This window comes from Nerophis ophidion, linkage group LG18 (assembly GCF_033978795.1).
Source record: "Nerophis ophidion isolate RoL-2023_Sa linkage group LG18, RoL_Noph_v1.0, whole genome shotgun sequence".
Taxonomy (NCBI): domain Eukaryota; kingdom Metazoa; phylum Chordata; class Actinopteri; order Syngnathiformes; family Syngnathidae; genus Nerophis; species Nerophis ophidion.
The window spans coordinates 24,663,406-24,688,030 of NC_084628.1; the positions used below are offsets into that span (position 1 = coordinate 24,663,406).

The 24,625-nt window shown below is 41.7% G+C and overlaps 1 protein-coding gene across 1 annotated transcript; it reads left to right on the forward strand.

Annotated features, from left to right (window-relative positions):
• Positions 1-1,237: 1,237 nt before the first annotated feature.
• LOC133537006 (flotillin-2) lies at positions 1,238-18,547 on the forward strand. Its single transcript, XM_061877812.1, has 11 exons — positions 1,238-1,402; positions 8,860-8,941; positions 9,016-9,106; positions 12,730-12,853; positions 12,927-13,045; positions 13,102-13,215; positions 13,298-13,417; positions 13,484-13,698; positions 13,759-13,942; positions 17,493-17,642; positions 17,713-18,547. Exons 1-11 carry the CDS (start codon positions 1,354-1,356, stop codon positions 17,749-17,751), a joined length of 1,287 nt encoding a protein of 428 aa, XP_061733796.1. The 5' UTR covers positions 1,238-1,353; the 3' UTR covers positions 17,752-18,547.
• The last annotated feature ends 6,078 nt before the right edge of the window (positions 18,548-24,625 follow it).

The window sequence follows — 24,625 nt, forward strand, 5'->3', positions numbered from 1 at the left end:
AATGAGTTATCATCCATTTAGTAAATATTAAAGGGCTGTGGTGCTGAGGTACAGATCCGCCCTGAATATACAGACACTACGTAAGTAATAAAACACATTCTGATGCATTGTTTTATTTTTTTCTGCGCTAGATTCAAAACCATCTACCGTATTATTCGGACTATAAGTCGCAGTTTTTTTCATAGTTTGGCCGGGAGTGCGACTTATGTGTGAAATTATTAACACATTACCGTAAAATATCAAATATTATTATTTAGCTGATTCACGTAAGAGACTAGACGTATAAGATTTTATGGGATTTAGCGATCGGGAGTGACAGATTGTTTGGTAAATGTATAGCATGTTCTATATGTTATAGTTATTTGAATGACTCTTACCATAATATGTTACGTTAACATAACAGGCACCTTCTCAGTTGGTTATTTATGCGTCATATAACGTACACTTATTCAGCCTGTTGTTCACTATTCTTTATTTATTTTAAATTGCCTTTCAAATATCTATTCTTGGTGTTGGGTTTTATCAAATAAATTTCCCCCAAAAATGCGACTTATACTCCAGTGCGACTTATATATGTTTTTTTCCTTTTTTATTATGCATTTTCGGCAGGTGCAACTTATACTCCGGAGCGACTTATACTCCGAAAAATACGATAGTTTTTTTTTTTTTACTGTAATCATGGAACAAAAAAAGTCCCCATTAACTACTTTATAGCTGCACAGCCTGCGTAATCATGAGTTTTCTCATTTCAGGGTTTTATTTTGAAGAAAAATATTGACAAAGATTACTAAACATGACCTTTACACTCTTGTGTAAAAAAGTATAAACTCTATATATATATATATATATATATATATATATATATACACACATACAAACCTTATGGGGAAAAAACTTAATTTGGAGTAACACAATTATTAATTATCCCCATTGTGGGATAAAGTCTATCCTAACCTAAAAGTTATATCTGTTATGTAAGTGGAACTTAGTTGAGTTGTCATGGGAACCTATTTGAAGAATGCACATCTTTTCAGGAAGTAAACTAGCAGGTGGACTGTACTTGACGGTCTTCGTCTCGTTATTCTGAATAATAATAGGATAGCACAACAAAAGCCAAAACAGAGCGAACAGTTTTCTTATTATTTTTTTACGTTTTCCTCTGTCGCTTATATAAAGTTTAAAAAACAAAATTGCTTCGGGGCGAAATTAAAAACCCCGATGACGTCAGAATCCACGTGACGTCACCAAGTAGGCGTGGTCGTGCTTGGAAATAAACCCTTCAAAGTAACGGTGCTGCTCGTCGCCTGACATTTCTGCTTTATTGGATTTATCTTTACATTCGACGCAGTGGAGATGGGCAACTGTTTGACGGTTGGTCCGAACGAAGCGTTGGTGGTTTCTGGTAGGTGAACGTCACCGTTTTAATCCCATTTTAGAAGCTAGTTTTAGCTGCTAAATGTAAAGAAAGCAGCCTTTTGTATCCTCTCTTTCTATGTCATCCACTCCTAGTGGGGAGGCAGAAGTGTTGAAAGATCTTCTTTCACACAATAATTATTATTGCTCATAAATTAATTTTCCTGCTAACAAACAAGAGATGTTACTACAATGGCCGACAGGGGGCAAACGGGCAGAAACGTCCAAACGCTACAAACCCGCTTTGCCAGACGTTTGATAACACGCGTATTTCTACGATAATTTCCCCTTTTGGGCGATCAATACATTAAAGGCCTACTGAAACCCACTACTACCCACCACGCAGTCTGATAGTTTATATATCAATGATGAAATATTAACATTGCAACACATGCCAATACGGCCTTTTTAGTTTACTAAATTACAATTTTAAATTTACCGGGAGCTTCGTCTTGAAAAGATAAAGTACAAGCGATGTAATTTAAACTCTAAACTGCTGTTGAGGTCCAGAAGACGCTGCCTGTTTGTCACTGCCCACTCAAGTGCCGGCCTCAAGTTCTGCATCCTTAGTGCTTTGTGAAGTCTCGAGTTGTAGCGGACACTTACAGGTAAAAGTCGTCTCTTTTCATCGCATAATTACGCAGTAATATGGAAATCTGTGTTGCTGAATCTTTTGCAATTTGTTCAATTAATATTGGAGAAGTCACAGTAATAAGATGGAATTGGGAAGCTTTAGCCTTTAGCCACACAAACACACGGTGATTCCTTGTTTAGAATTCCCTGAGGTGAAACTTTCCTATGGATCAGAGCGCGGTCAAGCCAACATGGATCCCTACCAACTGTCAACCAGCAGGTTTCGGTGAGAAAATTGTGGTTAAAAAGTCAGTTCTTACCGGAGAAAAGATGAGCTTGTGCCGTCCATAGCTACTGTCGACTCCCCTGAGACACTGCGCGTCAAGACACCCGTGGAGACACCCTTCCGACTATCAGATACTATTAAACTCACTAAAACACTGACAACACAATAGAAAGATAATGGATTTCCCAGAATTATCCTAGTAAATGTCTCTAAAAACATCGGAATCCGTCCCAATGCATCGCGTTTTATTTTTTTAACTTGTTTTTTTTTTATATAATTTTTTTTTCCTAGTCCGTCGCTATCAATATCCTCAAACATGAATCTTTCATCCTAGCTCAAATTAATGGGGAAATTGTCGTTTTCTCGGTCCAAATAGCACTTTTTGTTGGAGGCTCCAATTAAAAACAATGTGAATATGTGAGGAGCCATCAACATGTGTGACGTCATCGTCTGCGACTTCCGGTAGAGGCAGGGCTTTTCTCCAGTTGCGAACTTTATCGTGGATGTTCTGTACTAAATCCTTTCAGCAAAACTATGGCAATATCGCGAAATGATCAAGTATGACACATAGAATGGACCTGCTATCCCCGTTTAAATAAGAAAATCTCATTTCAGTAGGCCTTTAAAAAACTTTGTCAGGCAATTTTAGCCCTCAGTGAACACACTTCCAAGCGTCACCTAACCACTACAACACAACCACGATGTGGATTGATTGATTGTTTGATTGATTGATTGATTGATTGAAACTTTTATTAGTAGATTGCCCAGTTCAGTACATATTCCGTACAATTGACCACTAAATGGTAACACCCGAATAAGTTTTTCAACTTGTTTAAGTTGGGGTCCACGTTAATTAATTCATGGTACAAATATATACTATCAGCATAATACATTAATTATACAAGTTAATCATCAAAGGAAATGCGTCATAACATACTGGGTAATTCCTCTTAAATTAGAACTGGGTTTCCATACGTAGGTAGTTCTGCCAAAAGTTCATCAACTTGACAATCACAGCGACAACCATAAACCGTGTTGTTAGCATTTCTGCCGTTCCACATCGCTCACACAAAAGTCTCACCAATGTCAGATGTAGGGTCGTACGGTATACCATACTTGCCAACCTTGAGACCTCCGAATTCTGGAGATGGGGTTGGGGCGGGGTTGACTTGCAGGCAGCATACCACTTCCCCTTTGCGCTGTCCTGGATGAAATTAAATAATTTTTTCCAATCATTATGGAACTTGCAAGCGTACAGTATTTCTTCTTCTTACTCCCTGTCGCCATGTATCTTCTTTGTTCTTCTGCTTCGTCTCCTTCTTGTTGTGAGTGCAGTTGTGCACTGAGCTCCAAAAGCCGTAGATGTTGTTGTAGGGTCCCGGAAGATTTAGTGCTGCAAGGGGTTCTGGGTATTTTTTCTGTTGTGTTTGTGTTGTGTTACAGTGCAGATGTTCTCCCGAAATGTGTTTGTCATTCTTGTTTGGTGTGGGTTGACAGTGTGGCGCATATTTGTAACAGTTGTTTGTACTGCCACCATCAGTGTGACATGTATGGTTGTTGACCAAGTATGTGTTGCATTCACCAGCTTAAATCTCATGCAACATGTCAGTAATTTTTGACATCTCCGAGTAAAGACCATTGTTAAACGCGTCCATCGCTACATTATTGTGTGACCGTGTTGGCACGCTGTTTATATGGAGGAAAAGCGGACAGCATGCGGCTGTTAAGGGGTGACGGTTTCAGGTGAGAGTGGATGCTGAACGCAGAGCCTTTAAAGCACGCCCCCAAAATTGTGGTCAGGTAGAAATCGGGAGAAATTCGGGAGAATGGTTGCCCCGGGAGATTTTCGGGAGCGGTACTGAAATTCGGGAGACTCCCGGGAAAATCGGGAGGGTTGGCAAGTATGCGGCATGCTGGTATTAGTATAGCATCGTGATATTAATGAATCATATTCGGTACTATACAGGATCAGAAAATCTTTAATAAACCCAGAGGGGAAATTAAGATTTTCAGCACAATCTAGTTCAAGATCAGACAAACATTACAGGGAGACAGAACAGTATCGCTGACGGGTCTGCCAACTTCCGGCGCCCCTTTCAATAAAGTGAGAAACAGGGAAACGCTGAGGGGGTGCAAGAAAAAAAAAATCAGTCTAAGCCTGGGACCCTGGAAAGGGGGTCCAGACTGACCAAGGGAAAAAAAAACGCTTGGCCATAACACACATAAACGTGTGTAAGAGGGAAGCATCAAAGAACACAAAGAACATTAAAAAAGCACAGCTGATACAACCGGACATTTCTATGTACAGCTACAAAAGTACAACAACAAAAAACTATACACTGTAGTGGCCTCTGAGGTGTTCCACGCAATCGTCTGCTGGGGTGGGGGGAGCATGGCCGGAGACAGGAGCAGACCCAACAAAGCAACACAGAGAGCCGACTCCACCCTCGGCCGCGCACTATCCTCTCGGCCAGTGTCCAATTTGTAGAACTGTGTTTTCATGCGTAGGTAGTTCTGCCAAAAGTTGATCAACTTGACAGCCGCAGCTACAACCATAAACCGTGTTGTTAGCATTGTTGCCGTTCCACATCGCTCACATCAAAGTCTCACCAATATCAGATGTAGGGTTGTACGGTATACAAGTGTAGGTATAGTACCGCAATACTAATTAATCACATTCGGTACTATACCGCCTCTGAAAGTCATGGGTTCCCCGTGTCCCAGTCATCGTCAGGTCATGACATTGCTGGTTTTACGAGCAGAGGAGCATGTTCGGCAGTGCACAATCACGGAGTACTTACAAGCAGACAGTGTGTAGACAGAAAAGGGAGAATGGACACATTTTGGCTTAAAAACTAAAGATAAAGATGAAGTAAGAACACTGAAACGCCCTCAGGAAGAGGTGCTTTAAGACATGGCTAGCGAGCTGACGGCTAAAGTCCAGCCGCAGTCTGCAGTGTTGTAGCTACTTCTAAATCACTAATCCTGGTCTCCATGGCGACAATTAAAGTACGTTTCTTACAAGTATCATCCCTGCAGGACAAGGAATAGTTAAACATGCTTCACTGCACACCGTACTTCACCGGCGTCACAATTTAAACAAATGCCATGGGTGGATCTACACTTAACATCCACTGTAAAGATATCAAGTACAGGAGCGTATTTAGTCGATACTACTATGATTACATCTATATTTTTTAGCATCACGAAATCTTTATTTGTTTTTCTTTTATTTATATTATCTTTATAAACTCAGAAAATATGTCCCTGGACACATGCAGACTTTAAATATGACCAATGTATGATCTTGTAACTACTAGTATCAGATTAATACCCAAATTTGTGGTATCATCCAAAACTAATGTAGAGTAGCCAAACAACAGAAGAATAAGTGATTATTACTTTTAACAGAAGTGTAGATAGAACATTTTAAAAGAGAAAGTAAGCAGATATTAACAGTGAATAAACAAGTAGATTAATAATATATTTTCTACTACTTGTCCTTAATAATTTTGACAAAATAATAGAATAATAAATAACACAATATGTCACTGCATATGTCAGCAGCTAAATTAGGAACTGTGGAGGTTTCCTGCGTCTCGCCCGGCTTCTTCTGACCACAGTATCACACAGCTCAGGATACAGGTTTGACACAGTATTTAATACATCTTTTACTTTACACAATTGTCCGTCTGTCCAGCTTTTCAGGTTTGACACAGTCTTTAGTACATCTTTTACTTTACACAATTGTCCGTCTGTCCAGCTTTTCAGCTGTCTCTTGTTCGTCTCTGTGCGTCTGTCCTGCGTTCTCCTGCGTCCTCATGCCTCTCTCCCTTTCATGGTCTCCAGCGCTGCTAATAAAGGGAACAGGTGATTAGATCACTCGTTCCAGCTGAGGTATCCACTCACCTGTTGGCTGCTTCATGGCCGGCCCCTGCATACACCCCGCCCGCAGGGGACGCGTGGAACACGCCCCTCTCCACAGGAACCTTTGTTTGTTTACTTACTACTAAAAGACAAGTTGTCTAGTATGTTCACTATTTTATTTTAGGACAAACATGCAGTAAGAAACATATGTTTAATGTACCGTAAGATTTTTTGTTAAAATAAAGCCTATAATGTGTGGTCCCCTTTATGTAGAAATATGGAAAAGTACCGAAATACATTTTGGTATCGGGACAACACTAGTCATATGACATGGAAAATGAAGTGCATTGACAGAGTTCATCCCCACTTAGGGTCGCCCTGTCTTGTTAGCATTAAGTGGCGCATCTCACCCAGTTTGGGGATGTGTTACTGACAAAGGCAGGGGTTGAAGATGAATTGTATCAAAAAGTCGGTCAACTTGAAGATAATGCCAAGATTAGCCCGGAAACGGGACATTTTTTTAATCAATAAAAGTTTTTTTATATAGGACTTTTACCAGTAACTCTAGTTGGCGCCATTTCCAAAATAGTTACAAACATTTTGTAAAATATATGTAAAATTAAAACAGAAATAATATTGGATAAATGACTAAAGACATAACATTGAAAGAATAAAAGTAGCAATAAAAGCAACAAATACATTAGTAAATAAGAGAATAAAAAAACTAAGAAGAGTTTAACATGATCAGTAAAAAGACTGAATAAAAATGTGTCTTTAACCTTTTTTTTTTTTTTTTTTTAATATCAACAGTTTTTGCAGTCCTGAGGCTCTCTAGCACAGTGGTTCTCAACCTTTTTTCAGTGATGTACCCCCTGCGAACAATTTTTAATTCAAGCACCCCCTTATCAGAGCAAAGCATTTTTGGTTGAAAAAAATAGATTAAGAAGTAAAATACAGCACTATGTCATCAGTTTCTGATTTATTAAATTGTACAACAGTGCTAAATATTGGTCATTTGTAGTGGTCTTTCTTGAACTATTTGGAAAAAAAGATATAAAAATAACTAAAAACTTGTTGAAAAATAAACAAGTGATTCAATTATAAATAAAGATTTCTACACATAGAAGTAATCATCAACTTAAAGTGCCCTCTTTGGGGATTGTAATAGAGTTCCATCTGGATTCATGAACTTAATTCTAAACATTTCTTCACAAAAAAATACATTTATGGAACATGTCCACAAAAATCTATCTGTCAAAACTGAATATTGCATTGTTGCATTTTTTTTCACAGTTTATGAACTCACATTCATATTTTGTTGAAGTATAATTTAATAAATATATTTATAAATTATTTTTTAATTGTTGATATTTTTAGAATATTTAAAAAAAATCTCACGTACCCCTTGGCATACCTTCAAGTACCCCCAGGGGTACGCATACCCACATTTGAGAACCACTGCTCTAGCAGGCTGTTATTGATCCCCTCAAATTTGAACTTTACCGTACAGATAAGAATAAAATTTTGTTGCATTAGCTCGTATTAGTGCAGGATAAAAGAGCAATAAGGTGCAGATATAAATAAATAGATTACTGTACTGGGGCAGCATGGCGTAGTGGGTAGAGCGGCCGTGCCAGAAACCTGAGGGTTGCAGGTTCGCTTCCCACCTATTGACATCCAAATCGCTGCCGTTGTGTCCTTGGGCAGGACACTTCACCTTTGCCCCCGGTGCCGCTCACACTGGTGAATGAATGATTGGTGGTGGTCGGAGGGGCCGTAGGCGCAAACTGGCAGCCACGCTTCCGTCAGTCTACCCCAGGGCAGCTGTGGCTACAGATGTAGCTTACCACCACCAGGTGTGAATGAATGATGGGTTCCCACTTGTCTGTGAGCGCTTTGAGTATCTAATAATAGAAAAGCGCGATATAAATCTAATCCATTATTATTATTATTATAAATATATTGCACTTTTGCATATGCATCCATGTTTATATAAATGTATGTTATATTGTCTTTATATTCCAGCGAGTTAATCCGTTTTTGGGGTGAATTGAGGGGATTATTATGATGCGTTCAAGGGATTTATGCCCTGGGGGAAGAAGCTGTTACAGAACCTGAAAGTTCTGCTACGGAGGCTGCGGAACCTCTTTCTAGAGTTCATCATTGAAAACAGTCCCTGCTGGGGGTGAGAGGAGTCGGCAGATTTTCTGAGCCCTGGTCAGGCAGCGGCTTTTTTGCGATTTCGTGGATAGGAGGAAAAGGAGTCCTGATGATCTTTTCCGCTGTCCTCACCACTCTCTGCAGAGACTTCCAGTCTGAGGCACTGCAGGCTCCAGTCCAAACAAAACAAATAAGGCTTAATTCAACACTTAATCTAGGTAAAAAATATTAGAATATGCTTGATTTTTTTAAAAAAATCTGCGGTGTGGTGAAGCCGTAGGCACGTTTTACTGTAGCGGAGGATCTCGAGCGTTGGCGGCGTGGAAAAAAGCATGTAAGGGGCACGGGATGTTTCCCATACATCCATTTAATCATGGCGGCCTGCCACGAATAAGTATGGCGTTCCTTTGATTTGACTCACAAACACATTATAATGGGACTGTCTGTGTAGCTTGTCCTTCCACTCCCATACAGCAGATGGCGTGGCACCAGACAGATACATTGTAGTCCTGTGGGAAACACAACTATGACAGTTTAGCTTTTTTTTTTTCCCCCCTCAGGCGGCTGCACTGGCTCCGATGTGAAGTCCTACGTGGTGGGGGGGTGGTCCTGGGCTTGGTGGCTCCTGTCGGACGCCCAGAGGTGACGTCCCTAATTAAGTTTGTCCTCCCAGGTGACAAAACGAGACTTTGACAGGTCGCCTTTGTGCTGTGCAGGATCACTCTGGAGATCATGACCCTGCAGCCTCGGTGCGAGGACGTGGAGACGGCAGAGGGCGTGGCCATCACCGTCACGGGCGTGGCTCAGGTAAAGACATCTGATATGTCATTTTCAACCAAAATGCTGAGCTCGTTTGGGACGCAATTGCCCAATTTTTTTAAAAGGCTAATCGAAATTTTCTGCGACCTTTTTCTCCTTTAAGATAAATGGGTTTATTTTCAAAGGATAAAGGCCCCTCCCAGGGGAAAAAATTGGTGATGCTTGTGTGATTGGTCAACTCTTCACCAATGACAATTGGCTGATTATAATGCTTTTAAAACGGGCAACTTAGTAGGAGGCTTTAAAGTCATTCCACAGCTAATGGAGGTCTTTCAGACATTGGCAGGGCAGCTCATTAAGGGGACCAACTTGGGTGGGGACAACATGCCTGAATGGTTGCAATCTTGGTTGGAGGCCACATTTCCATTAAAGGCATTGTAGGGAGTTTATACAGGATATATGCAAGATGGCGTTGCCTTTTTTCTGTTTACACACACACATACAAAACTTTTTTTTTTAGCTAATTTTGCAGCCGTGCACATCATCATGCTAGCATGCAAACTTATTTCCCCTAATTTTGTCACATTACACCAAAAAAGTTAGCGTAGGTCAACTACCAAGTTGTAAGACTGAGGTGTATGGTGGCAAAATTGTCTGAAAAAAGTTAGCATGCCAATGTTATCATGCTAACGGTAGCATTCTAACAGTTAGCTTATGTCAAATACAAAGTTAAATAACTCTGGGTTAAACTGTTGCCAAATGTGACTTTTTTAGCAAATTTTGTAATTGTTTACCCCAGAGTCAAATGAACCTAGGTACTTGACATATGCCAGAATGCTAACATTAGGATGCTAACTTTTTTTTGGCAAATTTTGTAGCAGTTTATACATCAGAGTCATATAACTTGGTACTTGACATATGCTAACTGTCAGCATGCTAATGTTAGCTTAATAACATTAGCATGCACTTTTTTTTAAACCAATTCTGCCACTGGAAACCTGGCTAACTTTATTTAGCACATTTTTGACAGTTATATAACTTAGTATGGTGTACCCTGCCTTCCGCCCGATTGTAGCTGAGATAGGCGCCAGCGCCCCCCGCGACCCCGAAAGGGAATAAGCGGTAGAAAATGGATGGAAAATGGATGGATAACTTAGTATGTGATACATGCTAACGTTAACATGCTAAATTGTTTAGCAAATGTTGTAATTTTTCACCCCAAAGTCATATAACTGAGTACTTGACATATGCCAGCATGCTAACATTAACATGCTAACTGTGATTGTGCTGAAAATTGTAATTTCCCCTCGGGGATTAATAAAGTATTTCTGATTCTGATGTTTCCATCACAGTTAGCATGTTAATGTTAGCATACATATGGCACTGGCATATAAATGGGTTGATAAATGGGTTGTACTTGTATAGCGCTTTTCTACCTTCAAGGTACTCAAAGCGCTTTGACACTACTTCCACATTTACCCATTCACACACACATTCACACACTGATGGAGGGAGCTGCCATGCAAGGCGCCAACCAGCACCCATCAGGAGCAAGGGTGAAGTGTCTTGCTCAGGACACAACGGACGTGACGAGGTTGGTACTAGGTGGGAATTGAACCAGGGACGCTCGGGTTGCGCACGGCCACTCTCCCCACTGCGCCACGCCGTCAAGTATTCAGTTATATGACTCTGGGGTAAACAATCACAACTTTGCTAAACAATTTAGCATGTTAACATTAGCATGTGTCACGTACTAAGTTATATAACTGACAAAAATTGGCTGACTAAATTTAGCCAGGTTTTACCAGCGGCAGAATTGGTAAAAAAAAAAATGCATGCTAATGTTGTTATGCCAACATTAGCATTTTAACAGTAACCATATGTCAAGTACCAAGTTATATGACTCTGATGTATACACTGTTACAAAATTTGCCAAAAAATTTTGCATGGTAATGTTAGCATTCTGGCATATGTCAAATACCAAGTTAAATGACTCTGGGGTAAACAATTACAAAATTTGTTAAAAAGGTCACAATGCTAACATTAGCATGTGTAAAATACTAATAATAATTATAATGGATTAGATTGTGGAATCTAAGCCAAGGATGTCGTTGTGGCTTGTGCAGCCCTTTGAGACACTCGTGATTTAGGGCTATATAAGTAAACATTAATTGATTGATTTATATAGCGCTTCTCTAGACACTCAAAGTGCTTCACAGAGAAGTGAGAACACATTCATTCACACCTGGTGGTGGTAACATACTTGCCAACCCTCCCGATTTTTCCGGGAGACTCCCGAATTTTAGTGCCCCTTCTGATAATCTCCCGGGGCAACCATTCTCACGAATTTTTCCCGATTTCCACCCGGACAACAATATTGGGGGAGTGCCTTAAAGGCACTGCCTTTACCGTACTCTCTCACCTGGAACCTTCACCCCTTACCAGCTGCATGCTGTCTAGGGGTCCGCTTTTCCGCTAAATATACAGCGTGCCGGCTCAGTCACATAATAATGTAGCGTTTGATGGGTTTAACAATGGTCTTTATTCGAAGTTGTCAAGAAATGCTGACATGTATGATCTTTTAACTGGTTTAATGATAACGTTAATTTCAAGCACACACACACATACACATGCACAAGTGAATGCAACGCATACTTGGTCAACAGCCATACATGTCACACTGACGGTGGCCGTATAAACAACTTTAACACTGTTACAAATATGCGCCACACTGTCAACCCACACCAAACAAGAATGACAAACACCTTTCGGGAGAAAATCCGCTCCATAACACAACATAAACACAACAGAACAAATATTCAGAACCCCTTGCAGCACTAATTCTTCCGGGACGCTACAATAACATCTACGGCTTTTGGAGCTCAGTGTACAAATGCATACATAACAAGAAGGAGACAAAGCAGAAGAACGAAGAAGAGACATGGCGACGACGAGTAAGAACAAGAAATATGCTTGCGAGTTCCAAAATGATTGGAAAAAATAATTTCATTTCATCCAGGACAGCTCAAAGGGGAAGGGTTATGCTGCCTGCAACTCAACCACGCCCGCCCCAACCACGACCCCAAGACACCCCCATCTCCCGAATTCGAAGGTCTCAAGGTTGGCATGGGTGGTAATATTGTAGCGTCCCGGAAAAGTTAGTGCTACAAGGTGTTCTCTGTATTTGTTCTGTTGTGTTTGTGTTGTGTTACCGTGGGGATGTTCTCCCGAAATGTGTTTGTCATTCTTGTTTGGTGTGGGTTCACACTGTGGCACATATTTGTAACAGTGTTAAAGTTGTTGATACGGCCCCCCTCAGTGTGACCTGTATGGCTGTTGACCAAGTATGCGTTGCATTCACTTTTGTGTGTGAAAAGCCGTAGGTATTATGTGTTTGGGCCGACACGCAAAGGCAGTGCCTTTAAGGATTGGCGCTTTGTACTTCCCTACGTCCGTGTAGCACTCCGTACAGCGCCGTTTCAAAAAGTCCTAAATTTTACTTTTTGAAACCGATACCGATAATTTCGGATATTACATTATAAAGCATTTATCGGCTGATAATATCGGCAGTCCGATATTATCAGACATCTCTAGTTAAGATGCCTTTTGAAGAAACGAAAATGTCACATGACACAATCCGCTTGTGTTTCCTGTCCATGGGCGTGCACCAGGTGAAGGTGATGACTGAGCAGGACTTGCTGGCGCTGGCGTGCGAGCAGTTCCTCGGCAAGTCGGTGATGGAGATCAAAGCTGTGATCTTGCAGACCTTAGAAGGACACCTGCGCTCCATTCTAGGTCCTGACGCCGGTCATTATTATTAATAAGCATTTCAAGTCATGTCATTAACGTATGCACTCCGGTCCTGCAGGGACGCTGACGGTGGAGCAGATCTACCAGGACCGAGACCAGTTTGCTAAACTGGTGCGTGAGGTGGCGGCGCCCGACGTGGGTCGGATGGGCATCGAGATCCTCAGCTTCACCATCAAGGTAGGAAAGCGTGCATCATTGTGAGCTAGGAGACGCTCACCGCGTTGGACTTGCAGGACGTTTACGACAAACTGGACTACCTGAGCTCTCTGGGAAAGACTCAGACTGCCGCCGTCCAGAGAGACGCGGACATCGGCGTAGCGGAGGCGGAGCGGGATGCCGGTATACGGGTAATGAGGCTGTGGCGTGCACAAAGGGATGGTTTATGGTCGGTGCCAATCAGGCGTTTCAACGCCGTGTTTTGCCTCTTAGGAAGCCGAATGCAAGAAGGAGATGTTGGACGTCAAATTCCAGGCCGACACCAAAATGGCCGACTCTAAGCGAGAACTGGAACTGCAGAAGGCGTCCTTCAACCAGGAAGTGAACACCAAGGTAGCCGCTACGTGTATCCTCAGATTTCTTTAGAGCAAAAGAAGAAGTGTGAGCGTGTGTTTCCAGAAAGCCGAGGCGCAGCTGGCCTACGAGCTGCAGGCGGCCAAGGAGCAGCAGAAGATCCGCCATGAGCAGATCCAGATTGAGGTTGTGCAGAGGAAGAAGCAGATCGCCATCGAGGAGAAGGAGATCCAGCGCACTGACAGGGAGCTCATTGCCACCATCAAGCGGCCCGCCGAGGCCGAGGCCTTCAAGATGCAGCAGCTGGCCGAAGGACACAAGTGAGCGAAGAAGACGCCGCTTTTCCCCGCCTCCTTTTAACACTTTGGCCTTTTTGTCAGGAAGAAGAGGGTGCTCATTGCCCAGGCCGAGGCGGAAAAGATCAGGAAGATTGGCGAGGCCGAGGCGTCCTCCATCGAAGCTGTGGGCAAGGCCGAGGCCGAGAAGATGAGACTCAAAGCTGAGGCCTACCAACAGTACGGCGAGGCCGCCAAGACTGCGCTGGTCCTCGAAGCCCTGCCTAAGGTGACGCCCCATTCTCTGACCACGCCCCCAAAACATCACAATCATGAGTGCGCAGAGTGTCGTTTACTGCGTTAATGGAAACACAACCTTGATGGGGGGGCGCAGGATGAAGACAGGAAGTGGGTCGCAAATATTATTATGTAGACAGGAAGTTGGTCACAGGTGTTACGATGAAGACAGGAGGTTGGTCACCGGTGTTACGATAAAGACAGGATGTGCGTCACAGATCGTATAATGAAGACATGAAGTGGGTCACAGGTGTTAAGATAAAGACAGGAAGTGGGTCACAGGTGTTATGATGTACACAGGAAGTGCATAACTGGTGTTACGATGAAGAGACGAAGTTGGTCACGGGTGTTATTATGAAGACAGGAAGTGGGTCACAGATGTAACAATCAATATAGGAAGTTGATCACGGATATTATGATGAAGACAGGAAGTTGGTCTCAGGTGTTATGATAAGGATAGGAAGTGAGTCCCAGGTATTACAATGAAGAAAGGAAGTGGGCCACGGGTGTTACGATGAAAACAGGAAGTAGGTAACGGGTGTTATGATGAAGACAGGAAGTAGGTCATGGGTATTACGATGAAGATAGGAAATGGGTCAGGGGTGTTACGATGAAGACAGAAGTGGCACAATGAAGAAAACAAGTTTGTCACATGTGTTACGATGAAGACAGGAAGTAGGTCACTGGTGTTATGATGAAGACAGGAAGTAGGTCATGGGTGTTACGATGAAGATAGGAAATGGGCCACGGGTGTTACGATGAAAACAGAAGTGGTACAATGAAGACAAGAAGTTTGTGACAGGTGTTACGATGAAGACATGAAGTTGGTCATGGGTGTTATTATGAGGACAGGAAGTAGGTCACAGGTGTTAAGACGAAGACAGGAAGTGGTTCACAGGTGTTACGATGAAGACAGGAAGTAGTTAACAAGTGGTACAACAAAGTCAAGAAGTGGGAAACAGGTGTTATGATGAAGACAGGAAATTGGTCATGTCTGTTACGATGAAGACAGAAAGTTGGTCATGGGTGCTATGATGAAAACCGGAAGTAGGTCATTGATGTTAAGGATGAAGAGAGGAAGTAGGTCATGGGTGTTAAGGATGAAGACAGGAAGTAGATCATGGGTGTTAAGGATGAAGACAGGAAGTGGGTCATGGGTGTTAAGGATGAAGACAGGAAGTAGATCATGGGTGTTAAGGATGAAGACAGGAAGTAGAGCATGGGTGTTAAGGATGAAGACAGGAAGTAGGTCATGGGTGTTACGATGAAGACAGGAAGTAGGTCACTGGTGTTATGATGAAGACAGGAAGTAGGTCATGGGTATTACGATGAAGATAGGAAATGGGTCAGGGGTGTTACGATGAAGACAGAAGTGGCACAATGAAGAAAACAAGTTTGTCACATGTGTTACGATGAAGACAGGAAGTAGGTCACTGGTGTTATGATGAAGACAGGAAGTAGGTCATGGGTGTTACGATGAAGATAGGAAATGGGCCACGGGTGTTACGATGAAAACAGAAGTGGTACAATGAAGACAAGAAGTTTGTGACAGGTGTTACGATGAAGACATGAAGTTGGTCATGGGTGTTATTATGAGGACAGGAAGTAGGTCACAGGTGTTAAGACGAAGACAGGAAGTGGTTCACAGGTGTTACGATGAAGACAGGAAGTAGTTAACAAGTGGTACAACAAAGTCAAGAAGTGGGAAACAGGTGTTATGATGAAGACAGGAAATTGGTCATGTCTGTTACGATGAAGACAGAAAGTTGGTCATGGGTGCTATGATGAAAACCGGAAGTAGGTCATTGATGTTAAGGATGAAGAGAGGAAGTAGGTCATGGGTGTTAAGGATGAAGACAGGAAGTAGATCATGGGTGTTAAGGATGAAGACAGGAAGTGGGTCATGGGTGTTAAGGATGAAGACAGGAAGTAGATCATGGGTGTTAAGGATGAAGACAGGAAGTAGAGCATGGGTGTTAAGGATGAAGACAGGAAGTAGGTCATGGGTGTTACGATGAAGACAGGAAGTAAATCATGGGTGTTAAGGATGAAGACAGGAAGTAGATCATGGGTGTTAAGGATGAAGACAGGAAGTAGGTCATGGGTGTTACGATGAATACAGGAAGTAGATCATGGGTGTTAAGGATGAAGACAGGAAGTAGGTCATGGGTGTTAAGGATGAAGACAGGAAGTAGAATCATGGGTGTTACGATGAAGACAGGAAGTAGATCATGGGTGTGACGATGAAGACCGGAAGTAAATCATGGGTGTTACGATGAAGACAGGAAGTAGATCATGAGTATTACAATGAAGACAGAAGTGGGTAACAGGTGTTATGATGAAAACAGAAGTGGATAACAGGTGTTATGATGAAAGCAGAAGTGGATAACAGGTGTTATGATGAAGACAGGAAGTTGGTCATGGGTGTTACAATGAAGACAGGAAGTAGGTCAAGGGTGTTACGATGAAGACAGGAAGTAGGTCAAGGGTGTTACGATGAAGACAGGAAGTAGGTCAAGGCTGTTACGATGAAGACAGAAGTTGGTAACAAGTGTTATGAAGACAGGAAGTTGTTTAGAGGTGTTCTGATGAAGACAAGAAGTGGGTAACAGGTGTTGCAATAAAGACAGGAAGTTGGTCACGGGTGTTACGATGAAGACCAAAGTGGGTAACAGGTGTTATGATGAAGACAGTGAGTTGGTCAAAGGTGTTAAAGATGAAGACAGGAAGTTGGTCAAAGGTGTTAAGATGAAGACAGGAAGTTGGTCAAATGTGTTACAATGAAGACAGTAAGTGAGTAACAGGTGTTACAATGAAGACAGGAAGTAAGGATGAAGAGAGGAAGTAGGTCATGGGTGTTAAGGATGAAGACAGGAAGTAGATCATGGGTGTTACGATGAAGACAGGAAGTAGATCATGTGTATTACGATGAAGACAGAAGTGGGTAACAGGTGTTATGATGAAAACAGAAGTGGATAACAGGTGTTATGATGAAGACAGGAAGTTGGTCATGGGTGTTACGATGAAGACAGGAAGTAGGTCAATGGTGTTACGATGAAGACAGGAAGTAGGTCAAGGGTGTTTCAATGAAGACAGAAGTGGGTAACAAGTGTTATGAAGACAGGAAGTTGTTTAAAGGTGTTGTGATGAAGACAGGAAGTGGGTAACAGGTGTTGCAATAAAGACAGGAAGTTGGTCACAGGTGTTACGATGAAGACCAAAGTGGGTAACAGGTGTTATCATGAAGACAGTAAGTTGGTCAAAGGTGTTAAGATGATGACAGGAAGTTGGTCAAAGGTGCTACGATGAAGACAGTAAGTGAGTAACAGGTGTTACAATGAAGACAGGAAGTTGGTCACGGGTGTTATGATGAAGACAGGAATTGAGTAACAGGTGTTACAATGAAGATAGGAAGTTGGTCACGGGTGTTATGATGAAGACAGGAAGTGAGTAACAGGTATTACAATGAAGACAGGAAGTTGGTCATGGGTGTTACGATGAAGGCAGGAAGTGTAACAACTGGCCTGGTTGTGTCACTGCAGATTGCATCCAAGGTGGCGGCACCCTTGGCCAAGACCAACGAGATTGTGATCCTCAGCGGGGACGGCGGACACATAACGGGCGAGGTGAATCGCCTTCTGGCTGAACTTCCCGTGTCTGTCAACGCTCTGACTGGCGTGGACTTGACAAAGGTAGGAAGTGTGCAGCGTTGCGGGAAGGAAGCACCAAGGGGGCTCACGCTGGTCTGTGTGGTATTTTCAGATCCCGCTGCTACAGAAGATGATGAAGGCCTCGGCCTGAGAAGTGGTCCACTTGAAGAACTTTGGTGCCTTACTGTATCCAGGAGCAGGACGTCTGCATGCTCTCTTGTCTGTGATCTTGGGAGGGAGGAGGGTGGTCAGCATTCCCACGCGGTCCTTGGTTCATTTGGGGCTTGACACAGGTGCTCTAAGCTTGATCACTTTGTACTCCATGTTTGTGTTCTGATGCTGTCTTTGCATGTGACTCCATGTTTCGTAACGCTCCGCAACAACAATCATCTCTTTTATCAAGTCAGCTGTACAAAAATCTATTTGAGCCTGTTTTATTCCGTGTTGTTGCTGTTTGGGAACATCAACACGTGATGTATGTTTATTTCACAAACTACTGAGGACTGTTAATATCCTTTTACTATATTTATTTGTACGGACTCACTGAAATTTGTTCTTTGCAAACTTGGAACTTAAAATGTGTCCCAACTGAGCTCCTCGTAGTGTGTGTGAAGATCTCGATCGGAAAATGGTGGCACATCGCTTGTGGTGCGATTGTTGCCCGCAGGAAGCCAGGAGACTACAACAGGATGTGGATGTCATCAGTTTCCCTGCCGACGTAACACGGTCTACCTCAAACGTTCCCAGGACTGTCATTATTTATCTGACATCATCTGATGCTTTTTAGCTTTGCAGTAGGGTGGGAAATACCACACATCTTGATAGCAGTACAATTCCAAGTAGATACACTATTGCCAATACTAATATTTTTTACTAATTATAGGATTTTGCCATTAAATTGCTGATCATGATTATAATCTGAATAAAACAAGACAAGACAAACAAAACGGTTGTTTCAACAAACTTACTTGTGAACAAAATATACCCCTTCTGCCTTTAATGCTTTGCAATTATTTCCTGCTAAAGCCCCCCTAGGAAGAAGAAAACATTTTGTGCGTCCCCTCACTCTCCGCCGCGTCTATAAATAGTATAATTTGTCTGTAAAATTGTTGTAGGTACACCTCAGCATAACATTGCATCCTCATTAACATTTAAGAAACAAATATGGATCTACTTACAACAAACAACTTTATCAGCATAGTTTTTTTAGTATGTAACAGAAAACAGAAAAAGTGCATTAATGTGCGTAAAAAAAACAAAACTTTTTGGAATTATAATAAACTCAATAACCAATAATAAATTCAAATTGATCTGCACAATATATGAAACACTTTAACCTTCTCAACAAAAATATTAAAATTGTGCTGATTTTTTTTTAAATCATTGAGAGGGTTCACAACTACAATGAGCTTGTTTTGTAGCAATCGAAAGCCTATACTTTAGCCTTAAAGTAGACCCCCCCTTTAGACCAGTTGATCTGCCGTCTCTTTTCTGCTCTGCCTCCCTCTCCTGCATGGAGACGGGGGCACAGATTAGGTGACCACAGATGGTGCGCTAGCTGTTCAAAGTCGGGACCTGGGGTGGACCACTCATCTGTGCATCAGTTGATGACGTCTCTGCGCTACTGACTTGTCTCCACTCAAAATGATCCCCTGCTGGCCCTACTACGGACTGGACTCTCAAACTATTAACTAGACCCACTCTACGTCCATTGCACCAGTTGCCCAGGAGGGGAGGGGGTCCCCACAGCCGCGGTCCCCTCCATGGATTCTCATTATATCCCTTTGGGTTGTTTTTTTTCTTGCCCGGATATAGAATCTGAGCCGCCGTGGCTTGTGCAGCCCTTTGAGACACTCGGGATTTAGGGCTATATAAATACACTTTGATTGATTAATTAAAGGGAGAGTGCACGGAATAAATTCCAGACCAGGGTTCTGTCATGCAGGGCAAAAACAAAGCCAAAACTGTGGACCGAGCAAAATGAATGCTATCAATTGAGAAAAATAAAGATTGATTAAAGGGAGTGTGCACGGAATAAATTCCAGACCAGGGTTCTGTCAGGCAGGGCAAAAACTAAGCAAAACCTGGGTACCGAGCAAAGTGAATGCATACAATTGAGAAATATACCGTATTTCCTTGAATTGCCGCAGGGCATATAGTATGCGCCTGCCTTGAATTACTGCCGGGTCAAACTCGCTACGCAAAATAATTAGCGCATGCTTAGTATTACCGCCTGGTCAAACTCGTGACGTCACGAGGGACACTTCCCCTGTCATCATTTTCAAAATTGAGGAGGCTGATTTCAATACCGGTAATTTGAAATCGCACAAAGGGAAGAAGATTAAGAGCTATTTAGTAGGATTCAATGTCCAAGCTTACATCACACTCAAATTTTTACTGCATCCCTTTGGTAAGTGCCGGAGTGAGAAAAGGTTTTAAAATAATTGGAAAATAATGCATGCTTACTTTTACCGCATGCATTTGGTAAGCGCAGGAGTGAGAAGAGGTTTTAAATGAATTAGGTGGCAATTCAAGGAAATACGGTAAATCAATAGAGCAAAATAAACCCCAACAAAACCCCATGTGTCTAAGAAATGATTCTCCTAATGTATACAATTACGTAAATACCTTCCCCCCGATTCTAGCTGAGATAGGGACGGCGTGGCGCAGTGGAAGAGTGGCCGTGCGCAACCCGAGGGTCCATGGTTCAATCCCCACCTAGTACCAACCTCGTTGTGTCCTGAGCAAGACATTTCACCCTTGCTCCTGACGGGTGCTGGTTAGCGCCTTGCATGGCAGCTCCCTCCATCAGTGTGTGAATGTGTGTGTGAATGGGTGAATGTGGAAGTAGTGTCAAAGCGCATTGAGTATCTTGAAGGTAGAAAAGCGCTACACAAGTACAACCCATTTATCATTATTTATTTAAAGGCAGCAGCACCCCCCGCGACCCCACAGGGAATAAGCGGCAGAAAATGGATGGATGGATTTCTAAAAATAACTAATAACTTTCAACAATAACGCTTTGTGTTATTAGCGGCATTTCAGCTTTACAGTTTTCCAAAATTTTCTCCACTTTCGCTTTTTTTTTTTTTATGTAGCTTTTATACCAGGGGTCTCAAACTCACTTCACCTGGGGGCCGCTGGATGCAGAGTCTGGGTGAGGCTGGGCCGCAAGAAAATATTTCCTAAAAAAATGTTGCAAACTCCTCAGCATGTGCAGTTGTATAATGACGTTTCAAATTGTATACTTTGTGCACCGCAACTTTCTCTGTGCAAATAAGACACGTCGGGGTGCTCCTGTGCTCAACAAAGAAATATTGCATCTCACACATTTCCTGGAATTGTCTTTGCTCATTACTAACCTTTCTCTTCACTGCAGGCTTTAAAAAAGACATGTTTGGAGTTGTGGAATATATTTGTATTTATCCGACGCACGGAGGATAATGTTATTTCCGCAATGTGTGTCGTTCCGCTTTTCCTCCCTGCAGCAACACGGCGGTCGGCGGATAATAGCCGGGAAAGTACCGGGATAACAAGCGCAAAAAAGTGACGGCTCCCGGAGTATTATCTGGCGTCATATAGAAATATATGTAGTGTTCATCGTCTGAGGCAATGCAAATTAAACAATAATAAAAATAATAACGGTTTGAATTGGTATAGGTCAGTGGTTCTTAACCTTGTTGGAGATACCAAACCCCACCAGTTTCATAAGCGCATTCACCGAACCCTTTAGTGAAAAATAAAATGTGTTTTTTTTTTCAAATTCAAGACAACGTTATATGTTTTTGGTAACACTTTATTATGGGGAACATATTCTAAGTAACATAAACTTAATTTAGAGTTATTTGGGCACTCGGGGAACATATTCTAAGTAATAAAGAATTTAGAGTTATTTGGACACTACGGGAACATATTTGAGTTTGTTACGTCTCGTCTCGATTACTGTAACGTATTATTTTCGGGTAATTTAGAGTTATTTGGACACTCGGGGGAACATATTCTAAGTAACATAGACTTAATTTAGAGTTATTTGGACACTCAGGGAACATCTTCTAAGTAACAAAGACTTAATTTACAGTTATTTGGACACTCGAGGAACATATTCTAAGTAACATAGACTTAATTTAGAGTTATTTTGACACTATGGGAACATATTTTAAGTGAAGACTTAATTTAGAGTTATTTAGACACTGGGAACATATTCTAAGTAACATAGACTTAATTTAGAGTTATTTGGACACTAGGGGAACATATTCTAAGTAACATAGACTTAATTTAGAGTTATTTGGACACTAGGGGAACATATTCTAAGTAATAAAGACTTAATCTAGAGTTATTTGGACACTCTGGGAACATATTCTAAGTAACATAGACTTAATTTAGAGTTATTTGGACACTAGGGGAACATATTCTAAGTAATAAAGACTTAATTTACAGTTATTTGGACACTCGGAGAACATATTCTAAGTAATAAAGACTTAATTTAGAGTTATTTGGACACTCGAGGAACATATTCTAAGTAATAAAGACTTAATTTACAGTTATTTGGACACTCGGGGAACATATTCTAAGTTAAATAGACTTAATTTAGAGTTATTTGGACACTCGGGAAACATATTCTAAGCAACAGACTTAATTTAGAGTTATTTTGACACTAGAGGAACATATTCTAAGTAATAAAGACTTAGTTTAGAGTCATTTGGACACTCGTGGAACACATTCTTAGTAACATAGACTTCATTTAGAGTTATTTGGACACTCTGGGAACATATTCTAAGTAATAAAGACTTAATTTACAGTTATTTGGACACTCGGGGAACATATTCTAAGTTAAATAGACTTAATTTAGAGTTATTTGGACACTCGGGAAACATATTCTAAGCAACATAGACTTAATTTTGAGTTATTTTGACACTAGAGGAACGTATTCTAAGTAATAAAGACCTAGTTAAGAGTTATTAGGACACTCGGGGAACATATTCTAAGTAATAAAGACTTAATTTACAGTTATTTGGAAACTTGGGGAACACATTCTAAGTAACATAGACTGAATTTACAGTTATTTGGACACTCGGGGAACATATTCTAAGTAATAAAGACTTAATTTACAGTTATTTGGACACTCGGGGAACACATTCTAAGTAACATAGACTGAATTTACAGTTATTTGGACACTCGGGGAACATATTCTAAGTAACATAGACTTAATTTAGAGTTATTTTGACACTAGGTGAACATATTCTAAGTAATAAAGACTTAGTTTAGAGTTATTTGGACACTCGGGGGAACATATTCTAAGCAACAAAGACTTAATTTAGAGTTTTTTTGGACACCAGGGGAACATATTCTAAGTAACAGACTTAATTTAGAGTTATTTGGACACTCGGGGAACATATTCTAAGTAACATAGACTTAATTTAGAGTTATTTTGACACTATGGGAACATATTCTAAGTAATAAAGACTTAATTTAGAGTTATTTGGACACTCGGGGAACATATTCTAAGTAACGGACTTAATTTAGAGTTATTTGGACACTAGGGGAACATATTCTAAGTAATAAAGATTTAATTTAGAGTTATTTGGACACTTGGGGAACATTCTAAGTAGCATAGACTTAATTTTGAGTTATTTGGACACTCGGGGAACATATTCTAAGTAACAAAGACTTAATTTAGAGTTATTTGGACACTAGGGGAACATCTTCTAAGTTACAAAGACTCAATTTTTAGTTATTTGGCTAGGGTTAGGGTCAGGGTTAGAGGGTTAGGGTTATAATAAGGCATTAATAAGTACTTAATAATGACTAATTAACATCGAATGTTACTAATTTGCATGTATTTGCATGTTAATAAGCAAATAATTAATGCTGAATATGTTCCCCGTACTAAAGTGTTACCATGTTTTTTTTTTACTGGTGCACAAAATGAACCGTGCATGATCACCACCTTGTTCAGACAAGAAAACCAACACAGTGCCTAAACTCACAACAAATTACACACCTGCAAATCAGTCAACTGTTGCTGGAACCGTAATACGTCGATAGGGAGAAGTTTGTATTTACACAATGAGTTGGGTATGTTTTGATCTCCGCCGAATCCCTGAGGCCGACTCACCGAACCCCTAAGGTTCGATCGAACCCAGGTTGAGAACCATTGGTCTAGGTTATCGGGGACTGTGTCGCGGTATGACAGCAGCCAGGCATTTAAGAAAACCCATCGTCTCCATGGCAACGTCTCGGTTGCTTTCACTCATTCCCCGCTTTTCCACTAACGCAGGGGTAGGCAAACTAGAACGTTGAAAGAGCCGTTTTGGACCCAAATAACACAACACTGTCAAGCGCCATTCATATAAAACTTCCGGGCCGCACTAACAATAAACTTTCATATTAAAGTGGGGATCGCAAAATAACATCTCGTGGGCTGCGTGTCTGAGACCGCTGTTTTATACAATGTGCGAGGGTTGAGCCCCACCCCAGTACAGGGCCTTCCGTTATTGTTCAGGCGTTCTTTACGGACGCCTATCACGATAGGTGGGGCCTCCGGGTGCGCAGGCGCGGTGAGTGCGGCTGCCGTCGCCAGACAGCAACTCGCCAGGATGCTCGCGTCGTGATCAAATGTCATCTTGTCAGCGTCACATCGCCGCAAGATGAAGCTCCCACGCTCCTAGAGCCGAGAAGAGTAAGTCCTTGACCTGCGCAGCCTCGTCGTTTAGTCAACAATAGTTGGCTAATGGCTAGCGTTAGCCTAGCGCCAGCCTGCCTGCTATCAGCACAAAGAGTTGGTTCGTTCTTGTTTACTGCGACGCTCGACGCGAATGTTGCTGCTTGTTTTTTTAGGCGTTAAAACACTGACAATACATATTTTCCTTACTAGACAAACCACGTAATAAACATTTTACAGTCGTCCGCAGTGCTAGTAAGCTGTTCTAAAGGCATGATAATTATTTGTAAGTGTCAGCTTGTGTCAAAAGTCAACTTGAGCCAATCTGAGGACCACGTGACTTGGCTTTTTGACAAAGCCTTGT